General features: G+C 39.7%; 1 protein-coding gene across 8 annotated transcripts in view; it reads right to left on the bottom strand.

Moving 5' to 3' along the window:
* Nucleotides 1-5647: 5647 nt before the first annotated feature.
* Nucleotides 5648-25310, bottom strand: part of sema4ba (sema domain, immunoglobulin domain (Ig), transmembrane domain (TM) and short cytoplasmic domain, (semaphorin) 4Ba) — a 162324-nt gene continuing 142661 nt past the window's right edge. For 7 of the 8 annotated variants that reach the window (XM_053623301.1, XM_053623303.1, XM_053623299.1 and 4 more), the window contains 5 exons: nt 16757-16967; nt 14170-14285; nt 13731-13888; nt 11363-11451; nt 5649-11049 (listed from right to left, as the gene is read on the bottom strand). In XM_053623301.1, the coding sequence (XP_053479276.1) occupies nt 10277-11049; nt 11363-11451; nt 13731-13888; nt 14170-14285; nt 16757-16967 (1347 nt within the window). In that variant the 3' untranslated portion in view covers nt 5649-10276. Of the gene's footprint in view, nt 11050-11362; nt 11452-13730; nt 13889-14169; nt 14286-16756; nt 16968-25310 lie in introns of all 8 variants that reach the window. The other variant, XM_053623306.1, reaches the window with a different exon arrangement.

Genomic DNA, 25310 nt, shown 5'->3' on the forward strand with positions numbered 1-25310 from the left:
GATATATCTGGAGAAGCAACTACATGTTGTGCATCATATTGTGTACCTTGACAGTTGTGTGGTTTGAAGAGTTAAATTTGCCCTTGCAATTTGGCCTAATGTTGTCCTTTAGGTGGGTGAGCTCCACTATGTCTCATACATAGAGCTCGGTCAACACCCCTTATCTCCATAATGACACATCATGTAGGGTTGCTCCAGATCTGATACATAGGTTTAGGATGGGAACCTGGGCCAATATGTGTGTGTGTATATATTTATATTTATATATATATATATATATATATATATATATATATACACATACATACATACACACAGTATCTCACAAAAGTGGGTACACCCCTCACATTTTTGTAAATATTTGATTATATCTTTTCATGTGACAACACTGAAGAAATGGCACTTTGCTACAATGTAAAGTAGTGAGTGTACAGCTTGTGTAACAGTGTAAATTTGCTGTCCCCTCAAAATAACTCAACACACAGCCATTAATGTCTAAACTGCTGGCAACAAAAGTGAGTACATCCCTAAGTGAAAATGTCCAAATTGGGCCCAATTAGCCATTTTCCCTCCCCGGTTTCATGTGACTTGTTAGTGTTACAAGGTCTCAGGTGTGAATGGGGAGCAGGTGTGTTAAATTTGGTGTCATCGCTCTCACACTCCCTCATACTGGTCACTGGAAGTTCAACATGGCACCTCATGGCAAAGAACTTTCTAAGGATCCGAAAAAAAGAATTGTTGCTCTACATAAAGATGGCCTAGGTTATAAGAAAATTTCCAAGACCCTGACACTGAGCTGCAGCACGGTAGCCAAGACCATACAGCGGTTTAACAGGACAGGTTCCACTCAGAACAGGCCTCGCCATGTTCGACCAAAGAAGTTGAGTGCACGTGCTCAGCAGCATATCCAGAGGTTGTCTTTGGGAAATAGATGTATGAGTGCTGCAAGCATTTCTGCAGAGGTTGAAGGGGTGGGGGGTCAGCCTGTCAATGCTCAGACCATACGCCGCACACTGCATCAAATTGGTCTGCATGGCTGTCGTCCAAGAAGGAAGCCTCTTCTAAAGATGATGCACAAGAAAGCCCACAAACAGTTTGCTGAAGACAAGCAGACTAAGGACATGGATTACTGGAACCTTGTCCTGTGGTCTGATGAGACCAAGATAAACTTATTTGGTTCAGATGGTGTCAAGCGTGTGTGGCGGCAACCAGGTGAGGAGTACAAAGACAAGTGTGTCTTGCCTACAGTCAAGCATGGTGGTGGGAGTGTCATGGTCTGGGGCTGCATGAGTGCTGCCGGCACTGGGGAGCTACAGTTCATTGGGGGAACCATGAATATATGTACTTCGGAATGCCTTCGGAGACTGGGCCGCAGGGCAGTATTCCAGCATGATAACAACCCCAAACACACCTCCAAGACAACCACTGCCTTGCTAAAGAAGCTGAGGGTGAAGGTGATGGACTGGCCAAGCATGTCTCCAGACCTAAACCCTATTGAGCATCTGTGGGGCATCCTCAAATGGAAGGTGGAAGAGAACAAGCTCTCTAACATCCACCAGCTCTGTGATGTCATCATGGAGGAGTGGAAGAGGACTCCAGTGGCAACCTGTGAAGCTCTGGTGAACTCCATGCCCAAGAGGGTTAAGGCAGTGCTGGAAAATAATGGTGGCAATACAAAATATTGACACTTTGGGCCCAATTTGGACATTTTCACTTAGGGGTGTACTCACTTTTGTTGCCAGCAGTTTAGACATTAATGGCTGTGTGTTGAGTTATTTTGAAGTGACAGCAAATTTACACTGTTACACAAGCTGTACACTCACTACTTTACATTGTAGCAAAGTGTAATTTCTTCAGTGTTGTCACATGAAAAGATATAATCAAATATTTACAAAAATGTGAGGGGTGTACTCATTTTTGTGAGATACTGTATATAGTAGAGATGTACCGATATTGAATTTCTCAGCTGATACCGATAACCGATTATTCAGAGTGATATCGGCCAATACCGATATATATATACACACACTGACTCTGCTTATGCCCATGGATTGTGTCATCTGTTTGGAGCTGTTTGAAAGCAAAGAGGTTTTAGAAAAAGCGTTGGAACGCCACTTTAACATACCGAACAAATAGTTTAATTGATTTCTGATTGTACCTACTGCACTCACTGTATGAATTTCAGATGCGCATGGTTTTAACCAGTGCACGAAGGGGAAATTATGGGAAAGATAAAACAGCAAGAGTATTGGTCTCTGTACTTACAGGCAATGGTGGATTTTTTTTTTTTTTTTTATCTGAGTGTGAAATTTGTGCTCAAAACAAAGTCAGAAAGGGAACATCAGCACCAGTATGGTACATCTCAATGCCAGAAGGGTCGTTTAAGCACTTGGTGATAGATAGGTTTAGCAGATGGATGGCGGCAATGCCATCCAAAGACCAAACTGCAGGAACAGTGATTAAATTTTTGACCAGATAGGTAATTCCTAGATTTGGCATACCATCCCAGCTCTGACAATGGCTTAGCGTTTGTTTAAAAAACAGTGTTACAGTAACTGCGAATAAAGTAGATATTTTTGATGTGTTTATCACCCTCAGTCATAGGGAATTGTGGAAAAGGTAAGTGGTACCTTAAGGCTAAGCTTAACAAAATTTGTGCTGACACCAAACTCATTTGGGTAGATGCTGTACCTCTTGCACTAATGAACTATCGCATGCAAACTAACAAATATGCATCCAACACCGCATGAAATGCTTATGGGTCAACCCATGTCTGTGCCATATGAGTGGTCCTTATGGAGGACTGCCATTGTAGTAATTGCAGATGGAACTAAGTGCATATATATGATAACTAACAAATATGTATGAAGCTTCCTGTTAACAGGAACAGAGCTGGGGACCCAGAGAGGAGACAGAAGTTCCTTGTCCAGTGACTCCTGGAGAACAGGGGTACCTAGGGGTGTTCGAGCCCAGAAGGGAAGGGCCATACAAAGTGGGCACCTAGATTAACACCCACGAGAAAGGAGGATCAGGTGATTGAAGGGGATGATCCAGTGGTTGACATCTCAGAAAAAAGAAAAAGTCAAGACGTGAGAGAGGGTCTAAATGAAGGTAAGGGAGAACCAATGGCAGTCTCAGGCAATGGCAAAGAAGAAGGTCTGTCAGGGGTCATACCAACAGAGCAGGAGGAAAGAAGGGCTCCTGCTGCTGAGAATGGTTCTGATGAGCCTGATACACCTGCTGAAGGAGAAAGAGGCCCACGCAGACATTCCTTGGAGGGGAGGTACAAAGACAGCTAAGGTCCTCGCTCAGTGATGGTCAGATCAAAATGCCATAATAAGCAGTAGTAGTTTTGTTTTTGTTTGTTTGTTTTTAAAGGAGGAACTAGAAAAGGGGCGACCTTAAAAGTAGAAAAAAAATTTGTTTTTCTTCATCCTCTAGCTGATCTAATGTAAGTACTTGACTTTGAAACTTATTAGTGTTTAACTTTTGGAAAAAAAAGAAACATCATCATCTACTAATGTTGTCTGTAATTTTATCTATTCATCAAACACCATTAAAGATTTTCTAAAGTTGCGTACTTACATCAGCTTGAGGTTGAAGAAAAACACAGTGAACAAATGAGTGAGAAAAGTAAGGTCCAGTTTATTGTTTCACCAACGAGATCCACACAAAGAGACGTCTCAGGGTGATCTAAAAATCCCCAGAAATGGGGCTCCCTTTTATACAGTTTTTCAAACTTAGAATACGCCCCCTGTTTTGATTTTCACAACCAATATGTTCTAAGTTCAGGTGCTTTTCCAGTGTGGTTATGTTTCCTCTTTTGTCCCTCCTGAAAATCCTTAAAACCACTTTTTAGATGATTTACAAAACCATTAAGTTTGACCTTGCTCTGTTTCCTTTTTTAAAAAACCAACTTTTGCTTTCCCTGGCATTTTGAGCTGACCACCGGTGGGAGCAGACCTCTGTAGCTGGGTTTTGTGCTTATTCTCTTTTTAATCATGGGTAAGTACCTTTGTGCATATTTATATGACTATACAAGTATGTCTTTTGAGTTTTCTGCCTATCTAATTATAGTATGATTAATGAGTAAATGCCAGCCACTTGCTCGCCCTGTACTATCCTCCCTGTGTGTGTGTGTGTGTGTGTGTGTGCGCGCTTTCTCTTCAGTGCTTGATTAACTTGTGGGGTCCTCTTGTGTTTCTACTGGGTGTCTCCTGTCAGGAAAGGGGTGTAACTCTGTTCTTTTTGTGCCCTTTCTTCTTTTAGAGGAACCTAAACCTTATCTCCCTTCCTACACAGGCCTCGACCTGAACACTCGCTACCAGCTCACACATCTTACTGCTGATCTTTCACTTCTGATTGACACACTCCGAGCTGAGCCCGGTGCCCCTGGTTTCCCTCCACCCCTGAGGTACAGAATCTCCCCAGCTAAAGTGTTTGTGGATGCTTCCACCCAGACAGAGTCCTCTTTGATGGTTGTCTCTGAAGACTCCTCCGACCCTCATGAGGATAATGATGACATGGTGTATTCTGATCCTGGCGCTGACCTTTCACCTCCTTATACTCCTTCTAGTCCCGATTTTTCTCCCAATCATTCTCTCTACCCTCAACCTCCATCCCCCACTGATTACTCACCCACAAGTCCAGTCTATTCTCCCTAATTTCAATAAAGATTTAGTAAATACACATGCTTCCCTTGTGTTTTATTTCTCTCATAATTTATATCCGACACTAACTCTCTGTCTCTGAAGTTTTTGACTTAGGCTGGAAAGATTGTTTTCCATGACAATATTTAGCTATATTTAATTGATATTGGTAATGGTTTACATTTTACATTTTACATTTTATTGTGAGCTTTGCACACGAGTAACAATTTAAATTTTATAATAAACAATTTTGTGAGGTGTAAGCAAAGTTATATTATATATATATATCCATCCATCCATCCATCTTCTATACCGCTTAATCCTTTTCAGGGTCACGGGGAAACCTGGAGCCTATCCCAGGGAGCATTGGGCACGAGGCGGGGTACACCCTGGACAAGGTGCCAATCCATCGTAGGGCACAATCACATACACATTCACACACTACGGACACTTTGGACACCAATCAACCTACCATGAATGTCTTTGGACTGGGGGAGAAAACCGGAGTACCCGGAGGAAACCCCTGCAGCACGGGGAGAAAATGCAAACTCCGCACACACAGGGCCACGGTGGGAATCGAAACCCCCAACCCTGGAGGTGTGAGGCGAACGAAATTACATTTATATCACCACACTTGTTATATTACCACACAGCCTATATGACATTTTAATGTGCCTAAAACAATATGCATATAGCCCTATGAGTAATACAAGTTGGGTACACAATGAACAGAAGTGCAGTCATCCAGTGAATTATAAGACAATGATTACAACTTAATTGCATGTATAGTGCTTGGCATATATGCCCATCCATATATTGACTGCAGAGATGTAGTCCGCAGCAGCATATACACACTTAATAAATCTGTCTTCTTCATTTACAGTAGCACTACTGCTTTTGCATAAACAGTAAAGTACTGCAAATTTTCATATACAGTAAGTTACTGTAAACTTCTTAAAAATAATCACAATGCAGTGCATATTACAGTAGTTAACCGTAAATAATATATAGGGTATTTTACTGGGCTTTTTTTTGCAGTAAGTAACTGTAAAATTACAGCAAAGTCTAACAGTGTTGTTGATATTCTGAGAATACAGCACAAGGAAATTAAGACCATTCCTGAATACAGAATTTGTCCACATCCTCCAGGTTCTTCCTTCCTGTCTAGTGGATTCTCTTTTTCAGTTGAAAGTTTTTTATGTTGTTTAGGTCAGACTGAGATGTCCATATCAAAACCTTAATTCTGGGGATTGGGTTTTTCTTGTATATCCATCCTTCTTTTTACACCAAACCCACCTTGCCAAAAAGCTCTATTTATGTATCACCTGACCATAGAACTCAGTTCTAGTCATGCTTAGCAAACTCTAGGCACTTACTTTTGATTACAAGAAAAGTCTTTCTTCTTGCATAAATTCCAAATATACTCAGCAAAAAATGAAACATCCTCTCACATTCAACTGCTTTTATTTCCAGCAAATTTCTTAACATGTGTAAATATTTGTATAATCATAAGAAGATTCAACAACTGAGACATAAACTGAACAAGTTTCACAGACATTTGATGAACAGAAATGGAATAGTGAGCCCCTGACAAATGGGGGGAAGGTCAAAATCAAAAGTAACAGTCAGTATCTGGTGTGGCCACCAGCTGCTTTAAGTACTACAGTGCTTCTCACCCTCATGGACTGCACCAGATTTGCCAGTTCTTGCCGTGAGATGTTACCCCACACTTCCACCAAGGCATTTGAAAGTTCTCGATCACATCTGGGAGGACAAATGGTTACATGTAATTTTCGACTGCAAGGACGATCAGGTGTCCTTCCTGTCTCCCTGTCTTAGGCTTCTTATATTACTTACTTTACATTCAGTTTATTGCTCTGGCCACATCTGCAGTCCTCATACCTCCCTGGAGCAGGCCTATGGCATGTTCATGCAGGTGAGCAGGCACCCTAGGCATCTTTCTTGTGGTGTTTTTCCAGAGTCAGTAGAAAGGTCTCTTTAGTGTCCCAGGTTATTGTAACTGTGACCTTAATTGCCTACCACCTGTAAACTGTTAGTTTCTTAAGGACTGTTCCACAGGTGCATGTGCAATAATTGTTCATGGTTCACTGAACAAGCATGAAAAACATTGTTTAAACCCTTTCAAATAAAGATCTGTAAAGTTTATTTGGATTTTACTCCTGAAAAAGGGACATTTCTTTTTTGTTGAGTAAAGTTTATTGGCATGAAGACTTTGTGTCCACAAAATGCTACCACCTTCCAATGGTGATCCTTGAAGATAATTTTGCCTCTCTAACCCTCATTGCATGTGGGGGCAAAACACACTTGCATTCTGTCCCAGGGAGGTATTTTTAGACGTATAGCTTTTTAAAATATCTATTGATTAATTTATAGAGATAACACTCAATTTTCTTGAGGAAAAGTTGGTGAGGTAATCATAAGGTAATTTGTCTTATTTTCATTATTCACCTTCTGTTTCACCATGTTTATATCCCAGTGAACCAGGAAGTCATGGATGACTACTTAAGAATTCCTAAACACTCAAGTAAATTTAAATAAGTAAAATATAAATGGTAACATTATAGGGGGTGCTAAAAATTGTGACAATTTTGTTTAAAAGAATCCATTTTTAATAGGGCTTTTAACATTTTCTTCATAAGCTGTTGGAACTGTGCGTCAACTAAATTCAGGATCCAGGATACATACTGAATTATTTTATAACAAATTAGAACAAATAGTGTGATTATGGCTAGTAAATGTGAATCTAATTGGTGACATCTGTCTAACATCTCTAACTAGAATAAATCAATTTCAAACTTGCCAATTTTTTTCTGTCACAGAGATGATAAATTAACTGATATAAATGTTATGCCATATTTTGCTCACACATAAGTTAACAGCCAGTGTCAGAAGACAGAAAACATTTGTGTGGTGGTCTGGGAAAAGCCATAGGATGTCTCTGTGGCTGAATCCTAGCAAACAGCCCAAAAAATGCTAAATTGGGTTTTTCTGCCGTTCATTTTCCAAATGCCATGGAAAAAACAGCCATTCTGAATAAAATGTCTAAAGTGTGTGATTTTCATGCACAGTGCATGTCATGGTTTCATCAATTTGTTGGATAGCTTCATAGTGAAAAGGACGAATCAATTCAGTTTGTAATCATATACCAGCTGTCAAAATGTCTGTGATGCTCCTGCACCGTAGTCAGAATGGAATGTTTGAATACAATTTTCTCCCTTTATACTTAAAATGCTTCAATTTCACTTATGGTTGAGATATATGTTAAAAAAAAAAAAAAAAAAAAAAAAAAAAAAAAAAAAAGAAACATTTCAGATGTGGAAAATCTGAATCCTCTGAACCATATGTAATAGAACATGTCAAAATTACACAATGTGAAAAGTTTCCCCAGGCCACTGTACATTTATTAGAATCTCTATGTGAAATCTATTAAAAAGTTAATACTTTACTACCAAAAAAAAAAAAACAAAACAAAACACACTGATGATCCACTGGCTCAGATTGAATATACTTTAGTATAGCTATATAGTGAAATGGTCATGAAAGTAGACACCTTATGCTGAGCTTAAAATATTACATAAATTTGGAGTAATGTTAGAGATTATTGTGTATTTGTGGACAGTTTTGCAAATGAACATTCATAATAATGCATTCATATATGACCAAATGATTAATGTACCACATCATATAAGCTATTTTGTGATTATTACTGATGGTCCGGTCCTAAGGCATTTGCTACATTGAATTCTTTTACTTTTCCTTTCTTGATCGTGGAGCATACACACCATAGGAGGCATGCAGGTGAGCTCTGATGTCTTTTTACATGATTGTGCACAGCCATAAAAAAATCTACGAGGATGTGTTTCATACCACAGGAAACACCAACTTCTTGACCAATCTGCAGATTCTTGCAACAGAACTGTCAACAAATTTATGGCAGCCGCATTTTTACATTAACTGGGACATTAACAGCCCCATTATACATTAACATTCTGTGGGAATATTTTATACATATACACCCATTACCACAATGGCAATCAATCAGTAGTACAGTAGCACACATATTGGATGGTTATTTTTTGCAAAACATATCAAAGTCATTCATAAACATTTAGGAAAAATAAACGAGACATTTTTCTTACATAATTAAGTTTTGGAATACTTTCTGTGAATCTGTCACTACAATCCATGAAACAAATGTTTGCATGCTCTTACAAGAGAAATGACATTGAGTTTTATACATTATATATTCAAAGTGGTGCAACAGCATGTCTATCTTTGGAAGATTATCAGGCCCCAATGTTCAAGAATCACTTAAAAGGCATTTTCAACCATGAAAACATTTTGACTCTAAATATACATGTGGTGGTGTATTGTTATCATATGCTACTATCAGTTGAGCAACTGAAGATACAGGATGAATTTTCAACCATCTCTGTTTACATTTTGGAAAACATCACAAAGAAATGCAGTCCAAAATGATCTCTACAAATTTTGCCCGCAAGAATGATGATTTTTCCCTTTGAACTTAAAGGTTGTTCAATTCACATTTTATGTTATTTCAGTCCTTTTAAATACAACACCCTTTTGTGCCAAATTGCAATACAATCATTAATTTACACTAAGAAATTTTGGCACAATGGACTATAGATTAGATTCTTTAAATGGGTATAATATTATTGACACTGGTCACCACCAGTGTCTACATGACCTACCTCCCAAGTTTCCTATTTCATCCCTAGCATTGTTGTGTTAAGGATTATAGAGGATAAGCATGGGCTATGAAGTCCTCCAACTCTTAGGTCCTTGAAGTTTTCTTTTTCTGCCTTCATTTCTCATAATGCTCTGCCTGTACCATATGCCTTCTTAGGTCCTGTTCACACTTTTCACTAATATAATCTCACTGTACCACATTACCTCAATCTTACTTTAATGCTTGATTGTATGTGTGTTGCTTGGAGAGGCAGTACTGAAGATGTGGCCATGTGCCAATGCTGGCTTTTCTAAACGGAGATACAATTCCTGATAAATTCCCAGTGCTTTGCATTGTACAAATGACTTGTACTGAGGTCATGATGATGTACTCCAGCCTTAAATATATATCATGAGGCTTTTTAATCAAAGCTTGTTCACATTGTACCAAGTACACTATCTATGCTGGTTTACAAGACTTTTGATACCCTGCAGTGGTGAAATTAATCATTAAATGGCATAAGTAAGGTTCATGGGAGGTTGTCAGGATAGTAATCCCTGAGGGCATCTCATAACTAACAGGGATGCCAACAGATGATGTGGACAGAATAGATGGCAAATGTTCCATTGTATTACATCAGCACATCATATTCCTGGGATTATCTAGCTTTAATGCTGCTCTGAGAGTCATAGGTTTGCTCTTCTCTCATTTTTGCCCCATGAAATACATGCTATCATTGACTGAGAGAATGTGTGATTCACTAAGACATGTGTAGGGAACAAACTGCAAATAAATACAAATATTGTATTAAACATTCAACAGAAATGGGTTTCAAGTCTTTGCTGTGTGTCCTGTGTCACTATCAATTCCCTCCACTTCACTACATTGTCACTGAAGTTGTCATTTGCATGTAGTCTCAAATGATGGAATCTTTGATCTCTGAGCCGAGCCGTACTCGAGGACGTGGGCAGGTGGGCGATATCTCTACATGGGTGTCTTTCAGGTGCAATGGGCGCTGTTCTGATTCTGAGAAACTTTTGCTGTTCTCAGGTGAAGAACACTCTTGTGTTGGTGTACTGCAAGCGTAATTATCATGCAGTGTTTGGTAGCCCTTGTGGTCTGACACTGAGGACGGGATGTTGTTGCCATTCAGTGGTAGACTTTCAGTGGGCTTTCCTGACATTCGTCCCTTTTTCTGCTGCATGTTGGGACACTCGCTCTGCTTTAACATGGATTTCATGCGGTCCCTATTCCGGTAGATTACAAACAAAGAAAAGACAAGGAGGGAGAAGCCTAGCAGTGTGCATACCACAATCAGCTCGTTCCAGTAGGTTTTGGTCTCCATCAGTGATGAGCGAGCTTCACCTGGAAGGATCATTGGCTCCTCCTTGGGCACCAGGGGGGTGTGAGAGCTACCAATCAGGGTGGTGCCGTCATGTTGTGGTTCTGCCTTCACACAGTAATTGGCCATTAACTGCCAAAAGCCCTTTTCTACTGACCAGCATTCATAGGATTCCTCCCTGTCTGTTTGGGCCACTACTACTAGCCCCCCATCAGAGCTTGGATAGAGAAAGCGCCCAGCACCCTTGCTATACTCCCAGTGTCTTTCAGCCAGGTTAGAGCGCAACGTACATGGCAGCACTTGAAATGTGTTCACTGGGATTCTGATCACTTGACATGGATGAATACCTGTGGGTGAGTTATAATACATTTTAGAAGTTATTAATAATTAATCAAAGTTCCCTGCTGAAACAACTAAATCTGTCTTTTGATCTGTTTAATACACATTCACATATTTGAAGTATAAGTAATACACATTATATGGTATGCTTATTTGTGGCAGGAGGCTGCTACAGTACGTCCAAAGCATAGAGATTTCTGCTGCAGTTGATTTATCAGTGACATTTAGGTTGAATGCCTGGACAAGAACTGAGCCTAGTCCTTGAGCAAAAAAAAAAAATATTGAAGAATCATATGTTGAGTGAGTTTTGATTTCACTCACGTGTGGATGGAATTTGTGCAGAGTGGGACCTGGGCAGGGCCTCATTACATGTAGCTGTATTGGCATCTTCTATATCTTGCAGAATTTTACTGTAAAAGTAAGAAGAATAGGATCCATAAATCCAAGTGATGATCAGAATTACCATACTTTCATACTTCACAACCTTGTTACCAAAAGAATATTATTTTGCATATACACCGATCAGCCATAACAGTAAACCATGGACTAACATTGATTATCTCATTCTAATGACACCTGTCAAGTGGTGGGATATATTAGGCAGCAATGAACAGTCAGTTCTCGAAGGTGATGGCAAAAATTGGCAAGTGTAAGGATCAGAGAGACTTTGACAAGGGCCACATTGTGATGGCTAGATGCATGAGAAGCAAGAGGGCGGTGCGTGAGCAGCATGAGGCTTGGCTTCTCTCCAGAATTAGCAGACTGGTGATCATTTACCTACTTTTCTTCAGTCTTTTTGTATGGTATAACATTGCAAACATTGTATAAAGCTGTCAAGCATTACTAGATACTTCAAGGCTTTGCACAGATATCAACACCTCACTCAGACTCCACCAACTACCACTGGAGATAACCAGGACACCGGGCTTGAGTAATCCAGGCAGTCCAACAGGATGTGCCCATCACAGGTGTCAAGATCGTAAACAAAAGAGGGGTAAGCGTGGAGGGCTGCATGCTATGCTCTCTGGCAAATACAACAGATGAACTACGACTGTGGATTACACAGAAAATGCTCACGAACTGCAACATCTTAATTTTCACAGAAACCTGGCTCAATGACAATATTCCTAACAGTGCGATAGAGTTAGCAGGCCACAACATCTTCAGGAACAACAGAACAGTGGCAGACTCAGGCAAAAGCAAAGGTGGTGGGGGGTGTGTGTATTTATGTAAACAAAACATGGTGCACGGATATTGTTTTGCACAATTAAATCCAAACCATTCTACCTGCCCCGTGAATTAACTTGCATCATTGCTATTGCTGTTTATGTCCCTACCAAAGGCTAATGCAAAGCTAGCCATGAAAGAACTGTGTGCTAGTATAAATGATGGGAATGAGGGCAACTGGGCTGAAGTCATTGAGGTCCATAGCTGTAGCACATTTTGGCACTAGCACAATAGTAGATAGTGGAATCTGCATTAATGTTACAGTTTACAACTGCTACTGCTGTCCATAATTTTATACCTTACTTCGACTGTAAAAACTTTATTTAAATTGTCATATTTTTGTATTTGGTCAGAGGCTAACTGTATTTCATTGTCTCTGTATGTGTACACTGCACAATGACAACGTTTAATCTTATCTCATGACTCGGTTAGACCATCTCCAAAATGACAGGCCTTGTGGGGTGTTCCTGGTATGCACTGGTTAGTAACTACCAAAAGGTGGTCCAAGAAAGGACAACCGGTGAGCCAGCTAGAAGGTTATGGGTGCCCAAGGCTCACCGATGTTCATGGAAGCGAAGGCTAGCCCATTTGGTCCGTTCCACGTAAGAGCTACTGTAGCACAAATTGCTGAAAAGGTTCATGCTGGCTACGATATAACGGATTCAGAACACACAACACATTGCAGCTTGCCGCGTATGGGGCTGCATAGCCACAGACTGGACAGAATGCCCATGTTGATCCCTATCCACAGCTGAAAATGCCTACGATGAGTACGTGAGCATCAGAACTGGACTGGACAATGAAAGAAGGTGGCCTGGTCTGATGAATCATGTATTCTTTTACACCATGTGGATGGCTAGGTGCGTGTACGTTGCTTTGCTGGGGAAGTGATGGCACCGGGATGCACTATGAGAAGATGACAAGCCGACAGAGGCAGTGTGATGCTCTGGGCAATTTTCAGCTGGGAAACCTTGCAACCCTGCAAAAATTGTTCAGGAATGGCTTGAGGAACATAATGAGGTCAAGGTGTTTACTTGGCCTACATATTCCCCAGATCTTGATCCGATCAAGCATCTGTGGGATGTGCTGGACAAGTCCTATCCATGGAGGCCCCACCTTGAAACTTACAGGATCTGCTGCTAACATCTTGGTGCCAGATACAGTACACAATCAGAGGTCTTGTGGAGTCCATATATCGATGGGTCAGAGCTGTTTAGCCGGCACAAGGGGGACCTACATAATATTAGGCACGTGGTTTTAATGTTATGGCTGATCAGTTTATACCATAAGTGCAGTCTTTGCGGAGGCAAAAAATACCATTAAATAACAAGAAAGTTAGATTCTGCACTCTAGTACCCTCCCAGTAAATGCTGTGGGATTTTAATATTTTAATATTGGTTTAATGGGATCTCGTTGGTGTGTAGGCCTTTTTCAACTTTGGGAGTGTACCTGCACTGCTAACCTTTTAGATGATGCCTGCCTGACATCCACACACTGTCCGGCTGTCCAGCCACAGTAAGGATCTCTTGTGAGTATACACTCCCCACAGCTCTGGTGGTTGGAGCAGTTAGCAACAGGAATCTCCACCAGTCCGGAGTAAGAGGACACATACAACACACCCTGAGCCAGAGAAAATAAGACATACGAAATCAGCGAGCATATTTAACCCTTAGATGATCACTAACAGATAATGGCTGCTCCAACAACACATGATTGCAAGACAACACATGATAGAAAGACAATTGAAAGACAACTGCAATTACTTACACAATTGCAAACAGGACAAAGTAGAAATAACAGATGAAAGAAATGGCACACCAGGCCTAGCTCTCTCTGCAAAAGAAGAGAATCTCCAAGCTTGTTGATTTAGAGACTCTGCATCATGAAACAGATTTCCATACCTTTTCAGCATCTAGCTTGATGTGCTGCACAGGCTGTGGTTCTAGAAAAAGTGTCAGCTCCTCGATGATGTGCATCTTGCCCTTGGAGTTAATGGCTTTGTGAAGTCTGCCGTCATCTGGAAAATATGTGACATGTAAAAGGCTACAGGCAGGAGTCCTATTTAAACCTATTTTAAGCTATAATCTCTGTTAGTGGGTGCATTTCAGGTACATTCTGCTATATACAGTATTATACATGTTAAATTTTTCTACTAGTAATCATTGTAGAGTAGTGAAATGGAGTAGCATGGCAAAAGAACTGTAACACTGCTAGAAAACAAAGCTTTCATATTAGTGTTTTGTTAGATGTTTACTTGGAGATGTTTTCTGAACATGGCTTGCACCATTTTGTATGCATAGCTTGCGCTATTAATTGTGGATTGAATGTTTTTAAGAGGATAGTGTCAACTTAAAGCTCACTGTTAAGGTTAGACTTAAAGACAAGTATCCATCCAGGCAATATAATTACCAGGCATGTTTTGCAAAGCAACTGTCGGCATGTGGCCTCCTACTAAAGTCTACTTATGGGTGTGAAGAACGTAACAACGATAATTTTATTCTAAAATATCTGCTATCTATAAGAAGTACAACCAAGCTTCATATAAATGAGAAATTATTATTAACATCTATACCGATCAGCCATAACATTAACACCACCTGCCTAATATTGTATAGGCCCCCTTGTGCCACCAAAACAACTCTGACCCATCAAGGCATAGATTCCATAAGACCTCTGAAGGTGTGCTGTGGTATCTGGCACCAAGATGTAAGCGACAGGTCCAATAAGTCCTTAAAGTTGTGAAGTGGGGCCTCCATGGATCGTACTTGTTTGTCCAGCACATCCCACAGATGCTTGATCGGATTTAGATATGAGGAATTTGGAGGCCAAGTCAACACCTTGAACACGGTCATGTTCCTCAAAGCATTCCTGAGCAAATTTTGCAGTGTGGCAGGGCGCATATAAATGGTAAATGGTGCACTTATATAGCGCTTTTATCCAAAGCGCTTTACACTGTGTCTCATTCACCCATTCACACACACACACACTCACACACCAATGGTAGCAGAGCTGCCATGCAAGGCGCTAACTTGCCATCGGGAGCAACTCTGGGTTCAGTGTCTTGCCCAAGGACACTTTGGTATGTGGGCTTCACGTGGGCTGGGAATCGAACCGCCAACCACCTGAGCCACGGCCACCCCAGCATATCCTGCTGAAAGTGGCCATTGCCATTAGGGAATACTGTTGCCATAAAGGGGTGTAATTGGTCAGGACCAGGACCCAAGGTTTCCCAGTAGAAAATTGCCCAGAGCAACACACTCCCTGCATCCGAAATTGCATACTGTGACAGTACCTACTGCTTGGCCGTTGATCCAGTACATAATGATCAGTATAAGTAGCAAGCATGTATACAATCCGGATGTACTATGCGACGCGATTCTGACAGCTCTTCTGCACCAGTCCCGTTGCATTATGTGATAGCGCAGTATCCACAGTGTCCAGTGGTTCTATACTGCAAAATCTCAGCGGAAGCAGTAGGTCATCTGGGTATTTCTTGACTACTGTTTTATGAATACTGAGAATTGGTACATACTGCTCCTTTGGCGTACTGCTTTTCACCTACTGTATAGTAGGGATATTCGTATGCAGCCACTGCTTCTGCCGGCTTGCCTTCTTCCCATACTGCATCCTGGTGCCATCTCTTCCCCAGATGAGATTTATCAGACCAGGCCACCTTCTTCCAGCGCTCCATGGTCCAGTTCTGATGCTCACATGTAGACTGTAAGCGGGATTAGACCAGATGGGCTAGCCTTTGTTCCCCACGTGCATCAATGAGCCTTGGGCAGCCATGACCCTGTCATTGGCTCACTGATTGTCCTTACTTGGACCACTTTTGGTAAGTACTAACCAGTGCATACTGGGAACACCCCACAAGACTTGCTGTTTTGGAGGTGCTCTGACCCAGTCATCTAGCCAACACAATTTGGCCCTTGTCAAAGTTACTCAGATGCTTACACTTGGCCATTTTTCCTGCTTCCCACACAACTTCAAGAACTGACTTTCATTTGCTGCCTAATATATCCCACCCCTTGACAGGTGTCATTGTAATGGGATAATCAATGTTATTCACTTCACCTGTCAGTTATTTTAATGTTATGCCTGATTGTGTATGATTGTAGAATACAAGAAAAAGAATTATTGATTGGTTATATCCAAATTAGGAAGGTTTTGTTGATTTAACAAATTTAATTTTGGGGTACCTCTTCTGTACACAAGATAATTTATTTGTGAATAAGTGAATACGTTTAGCAGTTAGGGCTGCATACAACATATAAAACAAAGCACAGATTGTTGAAACTACAAGACTATACATTTTTTTTATTAAAAAGAATAGTATTTCTTTTTGTATTTTACATTACAAGATACAATGAAGTAAATCTTACTACTCCTGCACCATAGTGGAAATCATGCAAGAGTAAATGGATGTGCACAATTTTAGTATTAAATTCCTATTGAGTATATTTAAGTAAACTCTGAATACACCCTCACCTGTACCCAAAAAAAGCACATTGTAGGCCCTGTGTACAGCCTGCACATGATGCACAATGATTTGAATATAACGCACGTTGCGTTTAACCAGCAACGGTTGGCTGCGAATCACACTATCCATCAAGAAGTGGTCCTTCACAAAGTTCAGCACCTTATCCGGCATGTGCAGTGAGGAGAAAATACCCTGAGCCCGAGCTGCATTAGTAATGCACTACAAAGAGAGGGATGAAGAGAGAGAGGTTAGCATGAGTGGAGGTTTTACTTTCAAATAATACACGCATGCACATTATAATTACACCATATTAAATATCCAAATTATACTTGGTAATTTAGCATAGTATTTAAGATATAAAATTATCAGTGTCATCAGTTCCCCTATGCTTAGGAAGAGACAGCGAGACGGCAGTCATACCTGTAGCAAAACTAGCTGAAACTGTTAAATGTTCAAGCATCAAGGTTATATTTATATGTGAAGAAAGATGTCTGATGCATTAAGTTTTCAGTCTAAAGAAGCTGCATTCTGCACTAAAAACCTTGCATATATATCTATAACTGGCGTATGACCCTATAATCAAATAAGCACCATACAATGGCAAGATGCCAAGAGTGCTCGGAAATCTGGATATGTTTGAACTGCCAGAGTGGGTTGTTTTATTAATTCTCAGTTATTCTCATTAATGACAAAATGTGTAATAATACAGGAACATTTTTGCACTTTGAGCCCTAGTGAATGTTCACTTATGCATGCGTAATATGGAGTTAATACTGAAATTGCACACATCAACCCAAGATGTAAATATAGACTTAAGTTCTATTCAGACAGTTGAGCAGTAGCAGAAAGTGTATGTGGGAGTACGTCAAAAATAGCTACTACATCTGCCATCTGTTATGAGACCATGCATTGCTCTCACATTTCAGATCTTTTTCCGCACTGCTTATGAGGCAACTCACCCTAGTCCACTAAAAACCTTAGTCATTCTCCCCAGAATTCGACATAAACTATGACACATCCACTTCACGTTCATGTAAAGAACAGTTAATGTTACTGGATAATGATTGCTGACACAACAGTTTATATGAGCTTACCTATTAACACATAAATGAATGCATAGGTGATAGTTCCACCATTTCTTATCATGTTTGGACTCAGCACAATGCCTATAATATTTTGAAAGAGGTTTTGAAACGAAATAATGCATAGGTAAACTTTAAAGGTGGCTACTTTACACTATGCAAATGAGTTCCACACTAGGGTGGGCTACACTGTGGCCACTTCTGGCATCAATAGCCAATCACGTTGCTGGAATGGAAAGGCACCAGTTTATAATCTCTTCCTTATCAGAAAGGGATAAAGGTAGCTCCCCGATCAGCACCTCCTCATTCTGAGTTTCTCACCAGAAGAGGAAAGAGACATTAACAGAAACACCAGGTTCTGAGTTTTTGACTCGTGAGGTAGAAGTCATTAACTAAAACAACCATCCTGAATATCTGACCTGACAAAGAGAGAGGCAATTGTAGGATTAAGGTTAATCTTTTGTGAGGAAGGCAAAAAGTTTAAGCCCCTCCCATGCGGGAAGAGGCTAAGAAGTATTCAGGCCAAAATGTACAGACTCAGGAACGTTTTTTTTTCCCCACAAGCAGTCAGACGTCTGAACAGCCATGTCTAACTGTGAGCACCTGCTGCTATAAATTTTGTGTGACTCTGTGTACTTTATGGTATTATTGTCTGCATTTACTGTCCATATTTCCTGTTGTCTTTAGTACTAGTCAATGCATGTCTACTACATGTTGCACAGTAGTCTCCTGAGGGAACTGTATCGTTTTTGTCCATTGCCATGCAATGTGCTAAAAATGACAATAAAACTGACTTTGACTTTTCAGTTTGGAAAGAGACATTCAGTTCAATTCAGTTGATTTTTACTTTTATAGTGCTTTTAACAATGGACATATATGAATTATATATAGAATCATATATAGCAATATATGAATTTAGGATATAAATTAAAAATGTATAAACTTATGCCTAATGAGCAAGCCAGAGGTGACAATGGCAAGGAAAAACTCTGCGAGACAATATGAGAAAGAAATCTTGAGTGGAACCAGACTCATCAAAAAGGAACCCATCCTCATCTGGGTGATAACGAATAGTGCAATTAATAATAATTCCCTTCTATATCTGTGTACTACATGGTCAAAAAGTGTAATTATGCAAACAGGAAATTCATTGTAGTTTTCACATGAAGTTTATTTTGTTCTATAAGAAAGCTCTGCCCCCTGCTGTACCCTTCACTATTCGAGGTACCAACAAATAGCCCGCACCTTTTGACTGAAGTAGGCATTAGAAAGGTCTCTTTAGTGTCTTAAGTTGTAACTGTGACCTTAATTGCCTACCACCTGTAAACTGTTAAGTGTCTTAAGGACTGTTCCACAGGTGCATGTGTAATAATTGTTTATGATTCACTGAGCAAGCATGAAAAACATTGTTTAAACTCTTTCCAATAAACACCTGTAAAGCTAATTTGGATTTTACAAAAGTATCTTTAAAATACAGTCTCCTGAAAAAGGGACTTTTTTTTTTTGCTGAGTGTACATGGTTAGTTATAAAATTGTCTCGATTTAAGTTTATAGTCTGTATTTTTTGCCTGATATTTAAAATTTTGCCATAGAAAGAATTAATGAATTAATTTATATTGATGATGTGCATGTCTCTGTGATGGTCTTCTTCCTAGTTAATTTTGCTACAGTATTTAATAAGGATCTAGGTTTATTTTTCTATTAAGGTGGAGAGATACTTTGTTCTAGCAACACTAAGAGATTTTCTATAGTTCAGGAGGCTCTCCTTCCATACTGTTTGAAATGCTAACAATTTAGGTTATCAAAATTAATTTTAAAGTCACGATTAATGCTTTTTCTAAAGAAACAACCAGGTTAGAAAATGAAACCCACAAATTCACAAAGGAATTCAGAATATGACACTGGGGATCTGTAAATAATTTAATTAGCAGATTCGACTGGGTGGACTTATTTTATGTGGCTACATACAGTGGGGGAAATAAGTATGGGATGCGTCAACATTTTTTTCAGTAAATATATTTCCAATGAGGCTATTCACATGAAATATTTTCTAGACATCAGTATTAACTCAAGAAATCTGGAAATATAAAGAATTCACAACATTAAAGTCCATGAATAAAGTTATGTGTAATAAAGTGGAATGACACAGGAAAAAAGTATTGAACATGCTGCCTGAAATTTATTTAATACTTAGTAGAGAAGACTTTGTTTTTAATGACAGCTTCAAGATGCTTCCTGCCAAAAATAAAAATTTTGTCCTCCTCTGACCAGACTACACTCTCCCAGTATTTCATAGGCTTGTCCAAATGAGTTGTAGCAAACTTTAAAACATGCTTCGACATTCCGTTTCTTTAGTAATGGAGTCTTGCAGGATGAACGTGAGCAGTGGAGTGCATTGCCTATTGTTTCCTCTGTGACGATGGCACCTGCTGCCTCCAAATGTTTCTGGAGCTCTTTCCGAGTGGTCCTTGGCTCTTGGGCTACTCTTCTAACTATTCTTCTTACTTCCTGATCAGAAATTTTGCGAGGAGCTCCTGTGCGTGGCCGGTTGATGACAGAGTGATGTTGCTTCCACTTGCAGATAATGGCCCCAATGGTGCTTACTGGAGGATTCAGAAGTTTTGAAATATGTCTGTATCCGATTCTATCAATATGTTTTGCAACAATTAGGTTGTAAAGGTCTTGGGAGAGCTCTTTGCTTTTACCCATCATGAGATGTTTCTTGTGTGACACCTTGGTAATGAAAAGCCTTTTTTATAGACCATCAATTTACTAACCCAGCTGATATTAATTTGCACAAATAGGGGGTATAATTACTTACAGATTTCAGCTTGTTCCTTGCCTTACCTTGGAGAACTGCTTTTTCTTAGTGTGTTCAATACTTTTTTCCTGTGTCATTCCACTTTATTACACATACCTTTATTTATACACTTTAATGTTGTGAATTATTTATATTTGCGGATTTCTTGAGTTAATACTGATGTCTGGTGAAAATTTCATGTGAATAGCCTCGCTGGAAATATATTTACTGAAAAAAATGTTGATGCATCAAATACTTGTTTCCCCCACTGTATGTTATGTTAGTATAAAGAACTTCAAACACAAGGTTTTTTTGTGATGCCTAGATTATCGTTATAAATGACCACAACACCTCCTCCTCTGCCAGTTAGACGGGGTTGATGTATATAACTGTATCCGGGACGACTAGCTTCATTTAATGCTACATGCTCATTTGTTTTAATGCACATTTCTGTTAAACACTGTACATTAAACTCCTGATCAGTAATAGTTTCATTAACAATAAGTGCTTTAGATGTAAAAGCTCTAATATTTAACAGTCCTAGCTTCAGATCAAAGCTGCTGGCTGTACAATCAGTATGATCTAATCTTATGCTAATCAGGTTACTAAGACTGAGTATTTCAAAATGTTTGTTTAGCTCTGTGAACAGACACAGTGTCAATATAGTGTAAACCTAAATGATGTCTCAGTGCAGTTAGAAGTAGGTCAGTCTAGCCTGGCCTTGGCTCTGGATTGTCACCGATTAACTAAGCAACTATGTGACTATATGATATGTGGCAAAAAATGAGAGCAGCAACTTCCTGAGTTGATGGATACTGTCCTGCCCTAACAGGCCAGGCTTGCTCTCCAAACTACTCCAATTATCTATAAAGCCCACATTGTTTCCAGAGCACCACCTGGACATCCAGTAGTTCAGCAACCATAATCTGATGTAAGCTACATTGCCATGGCGCATTTCGATGGGTTAATTTACACAGCTCTACAATGTTACTCTTAATAACCTCTGACGAAGGTGTATATGATTACCTCCGACATGAAAAACTACATTGGAAAACCTATGCATGCCTAAGACCCAAAGATTATGGCACCATCATATCAGGGCACTGCTATGTCCAGCACCCTGGCTCCTGATATACAGCCCCTAAAGGCCTAGCTAATTTCACATGCCTTAAGATAATGCCTACTACAACCACAATTCCAAAAAAGTTGGGATGCTGTGTAAAATGTAAATATAAACAGAATGCAATAATTTGCAAATCTTGTAAACCCATACGTTATTCACAATAGAACATAGAATATATATCAAATGTGTAAACTAGGGCTGCAACTAACGATTATTTTTCTATTAATTGATTAATCGGATTGGGGGGAGGGGGCAAACGTTCAGTACCATTTTTTTTTTGTTTATTTAAAACAAAATCCACAAACTGATTGTTACAAATATAAACTTTAGACTAAAACTTTACGCAACTGTTTGTCCAATTATACAAGACTGAAAAGAACCCAATACACACAGACACACACCAGAATATATATTATTAATTTAGGACTGTAGTTTAATTCAGTGCTTTTTGTGCATCCATAACAAAATAGTGCATAAATACTTATATATAATATATAATATAAACTAATATATATAAAGTTTATATTATATAATAGTATTTATGCATTATGTATTATGGATGCACAAAAATCAACTCAATTTCACTTATGTTTTCTGTTACTACCTGCGTTTAGACATATTATTTTACTTCTGTTTACTTTTGATCATAGTGTTTTAATTAGACACTTCAGATCTTACTTGCGCTCCCAATGTGCAGCGCCGCATCTACACCGCGAATGAAGAGCAACGTGGCCTGTTACTAACAGATCACTTATGTTATAATAAACTAGAGAAGTTAAACTGCAAGCATGCAAATACAACATGTAATCACAATAAACTTAAATTAAACTAAACCTTTTATAAAATGCCCCCCTACCTTAGAGTACTTGGGTCGCACACTTTCTTCCTCCAACACTTGACAATTACACCTCTGTCTGATAGTGACTGAGGTCATGATGAGGTTGGGAATAAAAGGTAACGTTGACAAACAGTCAACTGAAGAAAGTCATTGCCAGTGACTCTGGGTATCTGTTAAAGTTAGCGGCAACACATTACGTGCGTATGACCTCATGTGCCATCGACTAGAAAGTGGCTTATACTTCCGGTTAGTAAAAAACCCACTAATGTTCCATTTAAGATGATACTATCCTTCTAAAATTAATACACCAGACGGTAGAGTATACAGTGCATAGTGTATAGTACGTCATTTGGGACACAACTTTAGTATTTACTCGATGCGTGTTTTCGGAACAGAAGTAACACAGTGAGTAAATGCACCCCGTGCCATGCGCAGACCAACTAATCAATAATGAGATTCTTTGACAATGATTGTCATAATCGATTATTATTGATTTTATCAATTAGTTGTTGTAGCTGTAAACTGAGGAAATGTACCATTTTACGAAAAAAATAATGTAATTTTGAATTTGATGGCCACAACACGTCTCAAAAAAGTTGGGATGGGGCTGGAAAAGTAAGTGTGACTAAAAAGAAACAGCTGGAGGATCATTTTGCAAGTAATTGGGTTAATTGGCAACAGGTCACTAACATGATTGGGTATAAAAAGTGCATCTTAGAGAGGCAGAGTCTCTCAGAAGTAAAGATGGGCAGAGGTTCACCAATCTGCGAAAAACTGTGTCTACAAATTGTGGAACAATTTCAGAATGATGTTCCTCAATGTAAAATTGCAAAGACTTTGAATCTCATCATCTACAGTCCATAATATCATCAAAAGATTCTTAGAATCTGGAGAAATCTCTGTGCGCAAGGCACGAAAATCAATACTGCATGCCTGTGATCTTCGGGCCCTTAGGCAGCCCCGCATTAAAACAAACATGATTCTATAATGGAAATCACTGCATGGGCTCAGAAACACCTCCAGAACTCATTGTCTGTGAACACAGTTCTCAGTACCATCCACAAATGCAGGTTAAAGCTCTATCATGCAAAGAAGAAGCCATATGTAAAATGGTAAATGGTCTGCACGTATATAGCACTTTTTTAACCTTAGCAGTTCTACAAAGTGCTTTACACTGCCATGCAAGTCACTAGCCTGCCATCAGGAGCAACTTGGAGTTCAGTGTCTTGTCCAAGGACACTTCAGCATGTGGAGACATGTGGGCCGGGAATCGAACCGCCTACCCTACAATTAGTGGACAACCCACTCTACCACCTGAGCCACAGCCAATCCAGAAACTCCGTCATCATCTCTGGGCCAAAGCTCATTTAAAATGGACTGAAAACGGTTCTACGATCAGACGAATCTAAATTCTTTTTGGAAACCATGGATGCCACGTCCTCCGGACTAAAGAGGAGAGGGACCATCTGGCTTGCTATCAGCGTTAGTTCGAAAGCCTGCACGGTATGGTATGGGGGTGCATTATTGCCTATGGAATGGGCAGCTTGCACCTCTGGAAAAGCACCATCAATGCTGAAAGGTATATACAGGTTTTAGAGCAACATATGCTTCCATCCAGACAAAGTCTTTTTCAGGGAAGGCTTTGAATATTTCACCAAGACAATGCTAAACCACATACTGCATCTATTACAAAAGCATGGCTTCGCAGTAGAATAGTCCGGGTGCTGAATTGGTCTGCCTTCAGTCCAGACCTTTCACCAATTGAAAACATTATCATGAAACAAAAAATACGACAAAGAAGACCCAGGACTGTTGAGCAGCTAGAATCCTGTATGAGACACGAATGGGACAACATTCCTCTCCCAAAACTCCACCTACTGGTCTCCTCAGTACCCAGATGTATATGGACCATTGTTAAAAGAAGAGGGAATGCTACACAGTGGTAAACACGGCCCTGTCCCAACTTTTTTGAGACGTGTTGCTGTAATCATATTCAAAATTACCTTATTTTTCCTTTAAAATGGCACATTTCCTCAACATTGGATCTGTTTTCTATGTTCTATTGGGAATAAAATATAGGTTTATAAGATTTGCAAATCATTGCATTCTGTTTTTATTTACATTTTACACAGTGTTCAAACTTTTTTGGAATTGAGGTTATATAACAAGCTCTGTCAGGTTTCTCAGCGGGTGCTTCACTGAGGAGAGCAAATCTGTTAGACACGTGAAGTGGAGAGGATCAGTGCTCTTGTGGGTGAGCCTTAGCTTTGCAATTATGCAAACAGTTACGCTAACAGTTCAATGTCCAGATTGCACATGCATTCCTTTCAAGTGATATGGCCAGGATTGTCACCGCCTGCAAAAACACCCAGGCCCCTCCCTTCCTCTCTCTGGTATCCCTGTCTGCTTACACAGACTGAAAACCCTCCATCATTACGCATCACAGTGGAGGGAGGATTTGGTTTGTATCTTCTTCTCCTCACAATTTTTTTTCTCTCAGCTCTATATGCTCGATATTTCCTTCTCAACTTCTTGAGAATTTCAGGTCATTCGCTGACTGCTGTGCTGTTTCAAAGGCACAACACCTGATCTCTGGTGGAAAAAATGGACGCGTCAGCTGCATCCATCAGAATGAGGAAAGCAGTGGGAAAAAAATTTCCACAATAAGGAAAAAGAAAGTAATTTTTCCTGTCCATATTGTGCGCAGGCAAAATGTTAG

The sequence above is a fragment of the Ictalurus furcatus genome, chromosome 4, assembly GCF_023375685.1.
Source record: "Ictalurus furcatus strain D&B chromosome 4, Billie_1.0, whole genome shotgun sequence".
Taxonomy (NCBI): Eukaryota; Metazoa; Chordata; class Actinopteri; order Siluriformes; family Ictaluridae; genus Ictalurus; species Ictalurus furcatus.